Source organism: Tachypleus tridentatus, chromosome 8 (genome assembly GCF_004210375.1).
Source record: "Tachypleus tridentatus isolate NWPU-2018 chromosome 8, ASM421037v1, whole genome shotgun sequence".
NCBI lineage: Eukaryota > Metazoa > Arthropoda > Merostomata > Xiphosura > Limulidae > Tachypleus > Tachypleus tridentatus.
The window spans coordinates 103,628,628-103,646,467 of record NC_134832.1 but is presented as its reverse complement, the minus strand read 5'-3'; the positions used below and the strand labels follow the sequence as shown (position 1 = coordinate 103,646,467).

The 17,840-nt window shown below is 33.9% G+C and overlaps 1 protein-coding gene across 2 annotated transcripts in view; it reads right to left on the bottom strand.

Annotated features, from left to right (window-relative positions):
* LOC143223103 (voltage-gated potassium channel subunit beta-2-like) overlaps positions 1 to 17,840 on the bottom strand; it is a 53,909-nt gene that overhangs the window by 19,797 nt on the left and 16,272 nt on the right. The window contains exons 2-5 of one of the 2 annotated variants that reach the window (XM_076450551.1): positions 15,964 to 16,096; positions 2,513 to 2,638; positions 658 to 701; positions 156 to 193 (exon numbers count right to left, since the gene is read on the bottom strand). In XM_076450551.1, coding sequence (XP_076306666.1) covers positions 156 to 193; positions 658 to 701; positions 2,513 to 2,638; positions 15,964 to 16,013 — 258 coding nt within the window. In that variant the 5' untranslated portion in view covers positions 16,014 to 16,096. The remainder of the gene's footprint in view (positions 1 to 155; positions 194 to 657; positions 702 to 2,512; positions 2,639 to 15,963; positions 16,097 to 17,840) is intronic. The other variant, XM_076450552.1, reaches the window with a different exon arrangement.

Here is a 17,840-nt window from a genome sequence, read left to right as displayed (position 1 = left end):
ATTTTTATATCCTGACAAGCATTATAATAATGTTATTGTTACAAAGAGAGTTGTATTGTTAATATTAAAAATAACACATGTGACATGTCTTTGTATTTTGAATTAAAGCGAAAAACAACTTGATTCTTATGGTAAGAGAGGAATTATTTACTTACCTCTTCAGAAAGCTGAGTTCCAAAATTCACCCACGTACCTGTAAATTATATAGCTTTACTTAGTTTTACTATTATTTTCTTAAACAAATCAATTAGTTAATTCAGTATAAAAAATCTAATGTAACAGTCTAATAGAAGGAATGCAAAAATAGCAATTTAGTGAAATTACTTTACCGAATATTAGGCCTGTTAATACTTAATAGTGTTGCTTCGCCATATTACTACAATTTTAATATCAGGTATTGTGTTTAAGTACATTACTGAACCATAAAGCTATCTCACTTAAGATTAACAAAAATAAATGGATAAATAGACTGACATATTGTTAAGACAAACAGAAAAACAGGTGAATATGGTATAGAGTAGTGAAAGGAAACACCAACAAATAAAACTAAATATTTAATAATAACCCTTTCCATATCAGTGATATGCATGTCGATCGCTGATAAACCTAGATGTAAACTCAGAGGTTTGAAGAATATATAATAATTTATATATTTACCTAAGCCAATGCAGGAAATTTTCAGTCCAGACTTTCCAAGGTTTCTAGACAAAAAATAATTTAATTATATATACTAGATTACAGCAACAATAAAGTTCCATTCTCTATTATATTGTAATTAGTAGCAGACTCGCAAAACTTCTGTGGTCAGTACGTATTTAAACATAGCATTTCTAGAATAGTACAAAAAGAATTCTAATCGCAGAGAGCTATATTTGTAAGTCCATTTGTCTCAGACCTAACATTAGTTAAGCCTTCATTAAGTACGGGCCTGCCATGGCCTAGCGCGTTAAGGCGTGCGCTTCGCAATCCGAGGGTCGCGGTTTCGCGCCCGAGTCGCGCCAAACATGCTCGCCCTCCCAGCCGTGGGGGCGTTATAATGTGACGGTCAATCCCACTATTCGTTGGTAAAAGAGTAGCCCAACAGTTGGCGGTGGGTGGTGATGACTAGCTGCCTTCCCTCTAGTCTTACACTGCTAAATTAGGGACGGCTAGCACAGATAGCCCTCGAGTAGTTTTGTGCGAAATTCCAAAACAAACAAACAAAATCATTAAGTACGTCTGTATTAGACAAGAAATAAATTAATACTAACTTGTGGATGTGTTTTGCTTTAGTTTAATTAGGGCTAAACTTCACTGTACTTAATGCTATCAATAACTAAACTTATAATGTTAATGTTATTCCATGATCTAACGTCAGACCTTTTTAAAAACCTATAAGTATGTTATTGTACAAAATGTCAACAAAATACATTTACCTCCTCTCCCCCTTTTATTTACTTCTATGGAAGTGTGCATGCATGCGCATTTATAGAGTAACGAGCGCGCGCATTTTCAAGACAGACAAAACTGAGTAATATTATAACAGGAGAACCAGTTTAAAATTGATATTATTGCACATTAATCAGTCCATTTCAACAAGGTAATGGAAGGAGGAGGAGGTCTGATGTACCTGACCCTCCTGGGTATACAAAAATATATATACCCAAACACCAGAGAGAGAGAGATTATAACAGATTTGTAAATATGGTAGTTACTGGTGTATTGAACCTTACAACATTCATTAGGATGGTTAACACGGTAATGTCTAGGTCATTCAAGTGAAAAATATATATATACATATCTAAAGAATATACGTTTCTGTAACTAGACACTGACTAATACAGAGATTTGATATATTTGAACAACATTGTTCAAATGTTCAGCCAACGACTGAAAGTATTCCAATTTCAGTGACGAACGTTTGTGTATGTATGATTCCATGATTTGTCTCGTGCTCGTAACAATGACAGCTTTTTTAGAAGCTGTAAGATAAAATATAGACTGCTGTATTGGTCTAGTCTAAAATTACAAGACTTTTATGTCCTAAATTTTGAACTATAGATCAGAATGAAGGAAGCCAGTTCGCAATAACAGTTGTCACGAGAACTTTGTCAGGCTCTTCAAATTGTATAACAGAAAGGTTTGTCTAATAACAGTTGTCACGAGAACTTTGTCAGGCTCTTCAAATCGTATAACAGAAAGGTTTGTCTAATAACAGTTGTCACGAGAACTTTGTCAGGCTCTTCAAATCGTATAACAGAAAGGTTTGTCTGATAACAGTTGTCACGAAAACTTTATCAGGCTCTTCAAATCGTATAACAGAAAGGTTTGTCTAACTTTTATTGCGCACCACAAATGAGAGTGCAGAGTGTGTTCAGTGTCATTGTACCTTAAACCTTGGACTATCCGACCCTTCGCCTGGCACGAACCCCAAACCATGTCAGACTTGAAATTACTTGAGATACAAATATTTTTTATAGATTTTACAACAATCTACCTTTGACAAACCAACTGAATACAAATTCCTACCTACCTATAACGCATCCCTGCGGCCCAGTGGACAGAAGTCTGTCGACTCGGGGGACGAGTGGTCATTGGACTCTCGCTGGACATGGTGCTTTCGTCCAGACATTCTAGGCTGGCCATAGGTGCTCTGAAACTATGAACATATATTTACTTTGGTCTAGCTTCGGTGAAGGAAATTAATAGATACTTTGTTTCAAAAGACAAAGAAAAATAAAGGATAAAATAAATATGAGATAAAAAGATAGAGAAAGAAGAAATAGAAAAGAAAAAGAACTGTTTGTGTCGACATTGTTGGCGGAATTCTACTGACAATTTAACCAAGACATAAAATAAGAAAATGACAGCTAAACTTGGAGCAGTAGAGTTCATTATTTAAAAAAAACTTATGAAAGCAGTTTTGAGCAAATAGTTAATTACCTCATGAAATCATGAAAACAGTTTGAAACAACGTTGTTAAAACCTTCAAGAAATTATGAAAAGAACTTGTAGCAGCATAGTTAATTACTTCAAAATATTGGGAAAGCACTTTTCAGCGACATAGGTAATTACCTCTAAAAGTACGAAACTAAAATAAATATAGTTAATTATCTCAAAGAATTATGAAAGTAACTTACAGTGGCATTGTTAATTATCTCAATAATTTTTTTTTTATTATTTCAGCCATGAATTCACTCAATTTCAAGAATCAATGATATAGAAAATTCAAAATATTTAGCTTATAAGTAAGTAGGCAAGACTCAATTTCACGTGAAAATCACCTAAACATATTTATTAAAAATCCGAATTCATTTGGCACATCTCAGTATATCAGAAATTAAATGTTCGACACATGCCAAAACCAACACCTTTGGAAAAATGTGTTTCAGTGACAGACTGAAAAATCGTTCTCCGGCCTCTACACTGCATTACCCGGCCTGAAACTTTATGTGTGTCAATGTTGGCCTTAAATACTACCAAGAGTTGGTTGGTTGGTTTGGTGTTTTATGGCGCAAAACAACTAGGCTATCTGCGCTACTACCAAGAGTAACAGTAACTTCAGTATTTGAGATTTTAGAGGCCGTTCTCTATTACATTCAACTAAAAAATGTAAATAATTCATTTTTATTAGTTTTTAAAAGTCTTCAGTGCTGAATGACGGATGGAAGCCACATGAAAGATAGGAGACAAACAACTTCAGAGAACTTTTCTGTTGACGATTTTTTTCGAATATCTTTGAACGTCATAGGTTATAAATCTGTGTCAACTTCCTTGACGTGAAATTAACGGAATCTTTTCTGATTCAACACAAGCATCATTCTATTAGAAAAATACGCCTGGCGTTAGTGTAATTATTATTATTACATGTGAGTTTTATTTTACTTCATTTTTTTATCTTTATTTCTTTGTTTTCAGCGCAAATATACACAAAAGGCAATCTCTGCTCTGCTCACCGCAGGTATCGAAAGTCAGTTTTAAAATATGTCATTAGATTTACCACTAAAGCATCAGAGGTTGATTTATTATTGCGTGTGGAATTAAACACAAAGCTACAGAATAAGCTATCTGTGCTCTGGCTACCACGGGTATCGAAACCTGGTTTTTACCGGTATGAGTCCGCAGACATGCCTCTGTGTCACTGGGCGGTTTATTATCTCGATCAACAATTCTAATTTGTTTGTTAGAACGCTTCAGTGTGTTCCATTATACAATATTGTTGTAGTCTCAAAAACGACGAGTAAAATATAAAAAAATAAAAACATTTATTTGAAGTTGGTCGTCGTCTTTCTTGAATAAGTTTTTAACTTAGCTATATCAGTTGCTCGCATAACATTGTTTGTTTGTTTTGGAATTTCGCACAAAGCTACTCGAGGGCTATCTGTGCTAGCCGTCCCTAATTTAGCAGTGTGAGACTAGAGGGAAGGCAGCTAGTCACCACCACCCACCGCCAACTCTTGGGCTACTCTTTTACCAACGAATAGTGGGATTGACCGTCACATTCTTATGCCCCCACGACTGAAAGGGCGAGCATGTTTGGTGTGACGGGGCGTGCCACTCGTACTCCGAGGGTCGCGGGTTCGCGCCCGCGTCGCGCTAAATATGCTCGCCCTCTCAGCCGTGGGGGTGTAATAAAAAAAAATTGTTTATCGGAGGTTCATTTTTCTATACAAGAATCTATACAGTGTATCACTCAACCTAAGAATTCAGTTGTTAGGTTCAGCACTGTATCATTTAGCTTGATAAATTGCTCTATAGATTTTATGACCTACCGCTCAGCCTGAGATATGGTTCGTGATATTCATCACAGTATCACTTTGCCTGAGAAAGTTTGTATTTTATCTTTAATGTAAAAGTGTGAAATTTTACTAGATGTACTTGCTCAGGATCCCTGAAAGTGTAGAGTAAATATAATCAACATTAAGAGTAACAAACATTTTTATTTCTGCCAGCTCATTCATCTAAAACTCTTTTAATTTCAAGTCTGATCTTAATCAACTTAATCACAAAGCCTTAATGGCCAGTTTCGATGTTATATCCCTCTTTACAGAAATTCCAACCGCTGAAGCCTGCGAGATAGCCTTAGAACTCTATATCCGAGACTTTAACCCATCTACAGACATTCCCAGCAACCAATTAGCAACTCTCACAGAATTCACCACGATGAAGACAAATTTCATGTTCAACAACCACAAATGTATACAAACAAATGGCCTAAGCATGGGCAACCCAGTATCACCAGTTCTAGCCAATATTTTTATGGCACAAGTTGAAACACAAGCAATTAACACAGCATTACATCCACCACTATACTGGTACAGATATGTAGACGACACGATTGCGGGATTCAGATCTACAGAACACACACTTAATTTTTTCAATCACATTAACGCTATACATCCCAACATCAACTTCACATGTGAACATGAAGGAAGCAATCAAATATCATTTCTTAACCTCAAAATTACAAGAACCGATACACAATTTAAAACAGAAATCCACCGAAAAATCACCATAGTGGACTTTACATTCCTTGGTACTCAGCACATGAAACAAAACAAAAACTCAACATACTAAGAAACCAAATAAACACAGCCATAAAACTATGGTCACCAGATAAAATTAACGATGAATTAGACAAAATTAAAACAATATTTCATCAACATCAATAATTTTCCTCCACAAACCGTAGAAAACATTATACGCACACACCTAGACAGAAATCAAAATCAACCAACAAAAGTAAATATATCTCACGAATCAAAAAATCACGAAACCATATATTGCTGCATACCATATATTCCCGACATCAGCAGAAAAATGACCAATATTTAGCAAAAACTAGTAACAATATATGACATTCCAGTTAATACCAAATTTATTCAAAAACCAGGCACAAAACTGAGGTCTATATAACGTATGTAAAAACTACACTGACAAACACCACACCAACATTATTTATAAAATACAATGTGATAACTGACACGACTTCTATATTAGAGAAACAAGTAGAAAAATGGAAACCAGATTTAAAGAACATAAAAAGTCACCTTCACACGTTTTCGAACACTGTAAGTCAAATAAACACAACATAACCATAGAAAACACTCAAATACTAAATAAAGAAACAAACATAAACAAACGCAAAATTAAAGAAGCCTTACTTATACAACAACTTAAGCCCAAAATAAACCAATACAAAGGAACACCTTTATATCTATATTAAAATATAATATAATAAATAATAATAAAAATAATAATAATATAAAATTGTATATTCAACATCTAAGCCCGCCCTCTACATTCCAACACTCATTACACAACCCCTTTCAAACACGTGGACAGCTTCCGAACAGTTATCTCTCACTTTCTTTGTGAACCTGACGATAACCGAAGAAGGTCAAAACGTTGTTCACTCCTCTACGTAAAAAAATTTCTCAACCCAAACGAGCCGTTTTACATATATATTTTTATTTCTTTGTTTCAAAGAAACAATACATAGCGTCATGCTATGTCATAGCCTGCCGAATACATAATTCTTTTCGTGATTCATGGCATAGGTATTTTTACTGACATCACGGCAGTACAAATTGTGACGTCACTTTAGTGTTCACTAACTCACAGAGAAGCAACACACTGCTGTATAATGATGCGAGTGGTTAAAATAGGTAACCCCCTCTTGGCGACCTTCGGCCCTATTTAGGGTAAACAACGTTTCACCCTTCTCAAGAATACACACACGTTTCAACGGTACATAAATCAACAGCTTTCTCTAGAACCTGCAATTTATAACGTAGCCTAAAAGCGTTCATTAGGTTATATGATTACATAGCCGTAAACCTCAGATATTTGATTTAAGATAATATTACTGAATTTGAGAAATCTTTAATTTATGAAATGTGTCACTCAATTTGAAGAATGTTCACTAGATTTAACGCAGTGTCACGTTGGCTAGCAGATATATTTCATCGAATTATGCGACGTACAAGGCGATTATAAAGAAAACTTCTCATTAAAAAAATATATCTTAAAAACTGCTTCTTCTGGAGCATGTTGTAAATCATGACTTTTGTTATATTGGACACGTTTGATAACGTTTCAGACTCTGTCATAGCAAATTTTCGAAGTGCTTTGCGCTATTCTAAATCACCATATCAAGCCAACCAATAAATGAAGCTGTTACAAACATCATCTGTTCTGAACAATACACACTGATACACATAACATCCTGCACAACGGCACACATCTTATTGTATTCACTAGTCCCATATTGTTAAGAAAAAAAGAAAGAAATGACAGCAATGCTAATGAAGAGAAAGAAAATACAGGTTTGCAGCATAATATTGTTTTAAAAACCGCGTTAGCAAACTTATGATTCTCGAAGTGTCTCTGGTGAATTGTTATTGCCTAACTACAATGTAGCCTATAAAATGTTAATACGTAACCACAAGTAGCCTTTGAAATGTTATTACCCAAATACAATATAGCCTATGAAATGTTATTACCCAACTACAATGTAGCGTTTGAAATGTATTACGTAACCACAAGTAGCCTTTGATATTTATTACTTAACCACAAGTAGCCTTTGAAATGTTATTATCTAACTAAAAGTAGCCTTTGAAATGTTATTACTTAGCCACAAGTAGCCTATGGAATGCTATTACCTAACTACAAGTAGCCTTTGAAATGTTATTACTTAACCACAAGTAGCCTTTGAAATGTTATTACCCAACTACAATATAGCCTATGAAATGTTATTACCAAACTACAATGTAGCCTTTGAAAATTATTACGTAACCACAAGTAGCCTTTGGAATGCTATTACCTAACTACAAGTAGCCTTTAAAATGTTTTTCGTAACCACAAGTAGCCTTTGAAATGTTATTAATTAACTACAAGTAGACTTTGAAATGCTATTACGTAACCACAAATAGCCTTTGATATGTTATTACGTAACCACAAGTAGTCTTTGAAATGCTATTACCTAACTACAAGTAGGCTTTGAAATGCTGTTTCTTAACTACAAGTAGCCTTTGAAATGTTGTTCGTATCCACAAGTAGCCTTTGAAATGTTTTTCGTAACCACAAGTAGCCTTTGAAATGTTATTACCTAACTACAAGCAGACTTTGAAATGTTATTACGTAACCACAAGTAGCCTTTGATATGTTATTACGTAACCACAAGTAGCCTTTGAAATGCTAAGTACAAAAGTTTTACAATATTGAATCATCTCTCTGGTCTGGAACTTCCTTGATGTGTTATTAATGGTTCACGAAGCAAGTTAATTTAGGTACAATTCACTTAACAGGGAGCTAACTAGCCCTGCGTTGTTCGCTGATCACTGCTGGAGTTATATAATGTCTTTGTAAAAATACCAATATCTAATGTAAATCTAATGAAATTAAACGGTTTGTAATATTCGGAATTTATAAACGTTCCTACTCAAATATCTGAAATTTCCAATTAATAAGCATCAATCACAAATATAGATTCCGAAGTTTATATCAACTATAGCAAACCAATAACATATACTGTCTCTTGGTGCGTATCATTATTTACATTTATAGGCGAGAGGGAGTTTCTAGAAATTTCAGCCTGCAGAAAAACATAGACGTTACACGAATATTTACACACACATATATATAGTTGAATCTTGCACTCGAGCATCTTCTACAACTCCAGTGAATAAGCAGGAATTTTGTAAAACAGATTCAACAGTATACGTTATGTACATTTCTAAATAAAAATTAAACTTGAACAAACATCAATATTAAAACAGATATATGGCAGTAAATCCGTCACAAGGTCAAGTCAAAGTTGCGAGTGTTCCATTAGTCTCCATTTATCGTTTCGTCATGTTGTTGCATGCTTGAGACTACTGTTTTTTTTGAAGGATGAATTCAAGCAGAAAAAAATCTACTTGTACCTGTTAGCAGTCGGAATGCTATCACATTTATGTAAATCTCCAACATTAGCAGAAGAACAGTTGAAATTTGTACAGGAACTCTAGTATCCTTCACTGCAAGTATTACCATTGAACAAACTGTAGTTGACTGTTATCAAACAATGTGAATTACGATCCACCTAAAACGACCCCTCTCCTCTAGTTTTGCTTATTCCATTGTTTAAAGCCTGATGCCCACTTCTCACATTGGTTTGATTATTCCTTTCAGGCAATGTTTTCTGAACAGCAACTAATCCATTGGGGCCACTTAGTGTCAACGTGTATTATACTATTCCGTATATATGGAAAACTTTCAAACCTGTAAATATAGCCAAGTCATTGGTAAGATCTCTAACGGATTGTCAGTAACACATAAAGACCACACTCTAACTTACTTAGCATCACTTTCAGAGTTTCCACCATGAGCACTTCTATTATCTACACTACTGTATCGTCGACGCTCTTCTGGAACACGAAGTTTCTCCTCATTTTGTTGCTTGGAGTAGCTTTAACCAACCAAAATGTGGAACTCTAGATGTTTGTCATGCAACATTTCTCTCCTGGTAGCCCTGAATCAACCTCTAAAACAAAACGTCTGTGACAGTATACACTAGCCACCCACCCACCCACCCACACATATATACTTATGTATACCCACCAATGTTTATACACGCCTTAACTGTAGCCTAAATATACTTTTTTCTTAGCGTGTATAAATAAAATTTTATGACGTAGTAACAATATTTGCTTTATACCACACTTTATTTTTGCCATGAAGTTTTCATTTCACTGAAACAGGTTGATGTTCTTATGTCACTGGAAAACCCGTGTTTTATCTGCTTTTTTTCAGGCTTAGATAGCAATTTATTTAGTGAAATAAAATACAAATAAATGACCAGTACCATTAATGTTTAATATAACAAGCATCCTCAACATAATCGTTCAGTAAAAATATTCAACTGAAATTCCTGCACATCCTGCTCTCTGCAAACGTTTTTTTTTTTAGTTTCTTTATAACTCTTTAGCTCTTCTACTGATTAACTTGTAAATCTGAACATTTAGCAATATTTTGTTCTTGAAAAACAGTTTAAAACTGATATTGATCCACTTTCAAGTATACATGTCACTCTCAAACAGTTTGTTTTAGAGCAAACCCACATTAGGCCAGCTGCTGTGTCCATAGCGGAGAATAGAACGTCGGACCTCAACGTTGTATGTTTGTAGCCTTATCACTGCCCCACCTGGAAACACTCTCAAAAGGTTACTAAACGTTTTAAATAAAATTAGTAAGGAGAAAAAGAACTAACAAGAAAGATTTTCCAACGAGATTCGTTACATCTTTTAAGATATTTTTTAAACACCGTGATAACCTATTTACTTCATTTCACTTATTTTAATGTACGCTTGTTCTGTTTGCTACAGGCCAACAGTTTGTTTTTGAACCTATGTAGAACGATAGTAGATCGTATTTACGCGTAAATTACTAATGGTACACTTCAAGGTGTATTAATATTTTCTTTATTGTGTGTTTGTTGTGTACCAAGGTATACGAAAAGTTCCTAGCAGTATAAGTGCGCAGACATACCATTGTTCCATTGGAGCCAAGGTGTATTACCAGAAAATTTGTTATTTTGATAAAGCACAAAGTTAGCGTTATTCTATAAATATTAATGATGTTAGTTACTTAGCCTGTTTATTGTTAAGTGCAAATGGGCTACCTTAATCTGGCCACTGCGGACATCGAAACCCGATTCTTAGCGTTATAAACTCAAAGACATATAATTAGCTCACCAGAGGAATCTGCTACTTTTCAAGAGTGTTGGCATTATTAGCTTTGTAACTGTATGCTTTTGTTGTTGTTTTTTGTATTCGTTGAGAATGGCTACTTGATAAAAAATCAGGCTAGAATACAACAACAATAAAAGAGGTTTCCTAGAAAATATACCCGCATAAAACACTTATGACCGTCTTAAGTGAATATTTTCTTTTATCAATGGCTCCCACTCCCCCTTTTAACTGAAAAATCGGTAAAATCAGTACATTAAAGACCTAACCGGTCGTGGATACACAGGTTAAATTTGTCATTGGAAAAGACGCCACTCAGCAAGGGAAACTCTCGTCTAAGGATCAGGAAGTCGAATCTTTTTTTTATCCTTAGTCATTGAAGAATATGTTAAGACGAGCTGAAACGACATGTTTATACATTCATTCGCAAGGCACTGTATTAAATATTACTAGTCTTTGTTATAGAATAAAATATGTTAACTTATACATTTTTTTAATATTTCTTCTTAAGCTTTCTTTGATCTTTATCCTTAAAACCGATCTTTGTTTCGACGGTAAGTGACTTTACGAAGAGTAATCAGGGTTAAAGGAGTAGCAGTGTGAGAGTGTCTAGTTTCAACAGTAAATATTATTACAATTTAACCTTGATATCGATATTAACTGTTGTTCAAATTAAATGAACCAGTTAACATTGATATCAGCCGTTATTAACATAGATCTTCACCGAAGTTATAAGTAGGTATTTATTCAGTAAATCTAACACTGATATTAACAGTCAAGTGGTCTTTCATTTACCCTAATATCAACATTAGCTGCTGTTCCAAATTGAATCAAGTCTCTAACGCTTATATTAACTGTTTTACAAGTCAAATAGAATTTTACCGAACCTAATATCGCTATTAACCGTTATTCATATGCTTATCATCATGGAAACTAATACTGATATTATTTGCTGTTTATTTTAATGGGTTTTAGTAAATAGAACAGTTATCTGTTATTGATTACAACTGTTCTTCAAGTTAAGTTTGCAGGAAACATCGTTGATAATAAATGCTGATTTTTTATCACAATCGGTTAGTAGAGTATTACTCTTAAAACGCTAATACATAGTTTGTGTCAGAGTTAGCTTACGATAATGACACATAATGATAAATTAAGAGGCTGGAGTTCATCACTTAAGAAGCAAAAACTGTACTAATATATATATATGTATATATAATAGTAGCTACACAAATAAGTTTATAAGTAAGAATTATATGTAAGTAATATGTGATTTCGTAAAGTTGAGGAAAGAAATCATTTGAAGCTTTAAAAGAAGCATTTTAACATTTATCCATTTAGATAAGAAATGTTTCGAATACAAGAGGATTCAGAAAAATATTTATTCGGTACTTGCGTGTGCTTAGGGATAAATGTCTAGGTATATATCTATATTAATGTCACATGCCCAAGATACATAGAAACAAGTGACCAAATTTGTATTTATTATTTTCATGAATACAATTATTTCAACAAAACGTATACGTGAATTCATCAAAACACTGTTATAGTGATGGTCTTCACCTTTCTCGCTAGAATACTGCTTTACTTCGGTAATGATTATTTGGACTAGGTATGTAAAACTTATAAGCTTAATTTATATGATATACATATGTTTATTGCTAGAAATGCTTTAGCTTTTCTATTTTCATAATTTAAGCATCTAAGCATACCTATCTAAGCAACATACTTATATGTAAGTTGCTTAGAGTTTCTGTTTTCTCCCCGCTTTATAACTGATAGAACGTTATTTGTACTTAGGCTGTATAGCAAGGAAATAAAGCATTTGTTTTGGTTTGTAAGACACACTTGCTATGTTTGTGTTAATAGTTAATAAACTAGATAAACATTTCATATGTTTAAATAATATATAGTTTCATTAAAATGTATGTTGATGTATTTGGTACATTCTTGTGTCCTATTCTCAGGAGAAACACTATTACTGTTCCCGAATTCTTAAAGGTAAAAAAAGTTTGGAGTGTTTACGAAAACGTCTGTAATTTTTGGGTTTCACACTAAAACTGTATTAGAAAATAATCATAAGAACTGTTGTACTCTTCCGGATTCGCTTGATAACATTGATATAATTTATATTATTCATTTTTGCTCCTCCATTCTCAGTTCACAGTTACCAAAATTAATCTTTAAATATGTCAGTATTTCATTAAGTGTATATACTTTTCAGGTTTAACAAAATCTATCCAAGCACTGACAGTATAGAGTACCACACCACGTTGTACGTTCTTGTGATTGATATAGTTCTCACCCACCCTCAGTGGCACAGTGGTGTATGTGGAGACTTACACCACTAGAATGCGGGTTTCGATACCCGTGGTGGCAGAGCACAGACAACCCATCGTGTAGCTCTGTGCTTAATTACAAATAAACTTTGATATAGTTGAACTATCTGAGTGCGTTTGAAGAACACACACTTACTGTTGTTGTTTTGAATTTCGCGCAAAGATACACGAGGGCTATCTGCACTAATCGTCCCTAAATTAGCAGTGTAAGACTAGAGGGAAGGCAGCTATTCATCATCACTCACCGCCAACTCTTGGGCTATTCTTTACCCAACGAATAGTGGGATTTACAGTCAAATTATAACGTCCCCACGGCTGAAAGGGCGAGCATATTTGGTGTGACAGGGATTCCAACCCGCGAACCTCAAATTACGAGTCGAGTGCCTTAACCACCTGTCCATGCCAGGCCCCACACTCACTCAAGAAGAAATATATAGATATAGAGCAGCCACAGTTTTTCTTGCCTAATGATGGGTTTATTTTATAGAAGCATCGTTTCGTTTATTTTTCATACTTATCTGGATTTATTACTTTGCTTGTTTGATGCAGTGTAATAAAACTGTCTAACTTATACAATAATGAGCGTTGGGCATTTTTATATATTTCTGTAAGCATATTATTTATATTCAATTGAAATTTGCTGTGTGTCAGTGTTTTTTTTTTTTTAATTTTCTTTAACTTGCTTGCTTTTCATTTCTTTACAGAAGTAGTAAATATATTACGGTTCAAGCTCTGTAAGTCTTACATGAGATTCCCAATGTGTCATATGAAACTAGCTGAATACCATATGACATTAAATTCTAATTCAATTTCTTCGGAAAATTGACAATATAAATAAATCTTTTCTGAACATGTTTTCTTAAAATGCACTATATTATAGTAATAACATACGTATAAAGAATGCTTGTTATGATGAACTTTGTAGAACGGACGGCAACTTGAAGAAGAAAGGCGGAAGACTTTCGAAACGTCGTCCTCTACACTTGTGTCTCCACAACAGGCAGTTGTCGTCCATTCTACAAAGTTTCATCACGAATGCTCTGCCTAAACAACTTATCAAAGAATAATGCTTATTATTTTCCTATATATTTCGTTTTTTGTTTATATTTGGCCATCTTCTGTAAGTGGTCCTTCATTAAAATTTTGACTTATGTATATATGTTTTTATTTTATGTTATAATTCGCTTATTGATAAAATATTATACATTAAGTCCTGCCAAAAACTGGTTCTTGAAGAAATATTCTTGCATGGTCAAATGTCTGACGCGATTTATTAGTTGTGATGGTGAAGGCAAAAAATATGAAGGTAAAATGGAGAAATGCATAACTTTTCATGAAAAAAGGTGTATAAACGTTTCGTCTACATTTTTAAAAACCTCTTGCCCGAGTTGTAAAACAATGATAATGTATTGTACTGCCATCTGTTGGATTGAAAATATATCTAAATAGTGTTTGATACAGACACTGGTATTTATATGCAATATGATATGATTCCTGATTTAATCTGTAATTATATTCCTATTTGTACAAATATTCAAAGAGTTTACTGTAAATACGATAATAAATATTTAAAAATAACGTAAAATCCCGACTGGAATTTGAAGGTGAGGCTTCCATACTATGGTCGAACACCATAATTACTGTGACACCTAGTCTTTGTAATCGAATTTTAACCAATAATTTAAATATTTAATTTAAACCATCATATTAATCTAGTTTTCCTAATATTGTATGATCTTACTCTAAAAAATGATGAGTTAATAATTTAAAAAGTTACAACAATACCCGCTGGACTGGGATTTAAACACAAGTCTACCGCATTCCCCTAACCGATTGTAAACGTTACCAACAAAGAGAACGTTACGAATAGAGGGTGACTTATATTGGTGTGGATTTTCTCTAGTATCTTTAAATTTTGTATCCGAGCCGAACTTATACGAGACGACGTGTCAACAACATGAGGTATACAACACTTTTGTTTTCTTTTAAAATTTCCGCGCAAATCTACTCTAGGCCTATCTGCGCATAACCGTCTTTAATTAACTCGTGAAGGAAGGCAGACACTCAACAACATACACCGTCAACTTTTGGGCTAGTCTTTTACAAACAAATAGTGTGATTGACCGTCACAGTATAACGCCTTCACGACTGAAAGGCGAGCATGATTAGTATGACAGGGATTCGAATCCGCGACTTTGAAATTACGAGTTAAGCGCCCTGACATCCTGGCCATGCCAGGCCCTGGCTGATATGCAACATCAAAATATAAATTATTTTATTGTTATCCTTTGATTTACGATAATGTTTTTTTACACTAAGTTTCTGTTGCATATTACAGAATTATATGTTATTATTATCCAACACCATAAAAGGTGATGCCTTTCTCACATTCTGGATAGTATCGTTTAACTTGTATTCACTGGTTAGAAGTGACATCAACGGGAATTAGGAACATCGATAAATAACAGGGCTACTGTAATAATAACTAAGTTTAGATGAAAACTAGCAGATAACTAGTGAGGTTGGTTGGAATTAGATGGCCCAGAAGGGTAGAAAGATGTTGCTGTTTCTGATAACTATTGATGTAGCTGGATGAATCTCCAGGGGGTCGCTTGTAAACGCTTTATGTATCTAACGACAAGCTCATTAACAGATAATAGTCTTCTGCCTTCTTCAAGGAACAGTAAAAAGTTAATTATCTATTCATTATAAAAGTACTATATGCTTATTTAGAGAAGTATACATTATCATATAGCTATACCAATTTGTCGTGATAAATTATCAACTTTCCATAGAGAACTATTATTAGATTTAACTTTTCTTTTTGTGTTTCGTACCATGTTAATATGGAATCACAAATGTTAAAAGATTTTTCATAATAACCAAACAGCGCATGACATAACTCGAGTACTTACCTATTCTGAATGATCACATTGGTCTTGTTGTGTTCACTTTTAACACTCATCTGGACTGTATGAAGATTCAAAGGTACAGAACTATATCAAGCCACCAAAGACAACAACAGTAGCAGGAAATATCGTCTAAAAACTGTAAAGAAAGAGTAACAGTTGTTTTAACAAAAATCATTATATGAACCAAATGTTTTGCAGCCACAAAACTATCAAGATGAACAGTTTATTTAATAACCATGCATAGTTTTGGCCAAAATGTGTTTACATTTTGATGATATTTTGTGACAGATAAAATCACTATTATTAAAGGTGGAATAAAAATACACTTAGCAAACTGAGAAATGAATGTTGTATTAAAGATTTATATATGTAATCTAATCCAACTCACTTTTAGTGTGAAACAAAAAGATATGGCCAAAAAAAGATTGAATGTGTGACTTCAGGGAATGAACTCAAAATTGGCAGCCAAACTGGTAGCTATACTTATAGCGTTGATAATATTTTTACAGCAACTATTCATTGGTTAGCCAAACTGTGAATTTTGGTTCAACTTGGAACATAGTAGCGGGTAAAACAAAATACGCCAGTTTTGATTTTATTCCAGTAAGTTGCACACTGAGTCTTTTTGGTCGCAAATTTTACATACATAAGGCGTTATCAATTAGATATCATTAAGTTTTGTCAATACACATAAACAAGCACAATAAATAAGAAAGTGACACTCGATAATAACTCATACTAGCTTCAGGATCGTATTCCTATTATTTGAAACAGACATTTTTATTAAACCAACTAGATTATTTAAATTATATGGTGATAGTTTTCCTCTCTAAAACAGTGTTATTAGCTTAATTTGTAGCAAAGCCATGGAATTTAGATTAACAGTTTCTTGTCATCACCCGCGTGCAATCGGCACACCCGTGTCGAGAACCATTATTGAAGTTAGTATCACGTGATTAGTAAACGGTCTTTAGTTTCGATGATGTCATAAAATATAGTAAATTTGTGCTAAAGTGTTAGCAATGAATAATGAGTAATAACAGTCTGCTGGTATGATTCTTTGAAAATATGACAAGAAACTATTAATCTAATTTGTTTGGCCTAACCAAAACTTATCTAATGTATCTGGACCTCTTTTCTCCATACAGTGTTACTGTTCTAAATTTAAATTATTTAAATTGATATATTAACTTTAATTTTTCCTGTCACTGAATACGGGTATTTGTGCTTGTTTAAATAATTTCATGCACTTTACAAAGGTTAATTGTGTTCACTGTTGGTTTGTCTCAGAACCAAAGCTCTAAAATACTTGTACGGCCCACCGCAAAAAGTAATTGTTGAGCATTTCAGTCATGCTAACAGCTACTCAACAACAACGTACGGTAAAGCTACATTTTTTATTTTTTAAGAAACGTCACATTTTGAAACGTGAATTATAGTGTGATCGATTCCTAACAATCTCATGAAGAATATCCTGCTTGCGAAATAAAATTTGGAATCAACATTGTAATGTAGAATTTTGCCTGCGTGGGTAGCTTTTCAAACGGGAGACAGAAAACGGTCTGACAAACACCACGGTTCATAACATGTATAAGATCAAACTTCTTACATTATTCTGAAGCACCGTGCAAACCAGTTTTATTGCGTTACGTGTCGCAGAAGAGTGGAAATTTTAATATACGAGGTCTGATCAAAAAGTTCTAAGACTTCTTCTGTTACAGGTGCCACTACAGAAGCAGTGAGCCTCATTAAAGTGTGTACAAAGTTCAAATAGTGATCTACTCTACGAACAAGCCATTTTTCAGACCTTATACCCATGTTGCGAAAAACGTGTTTAAAAACAAACATATCTCTTGCTCTTGTCGTGATAAAAATAGAAG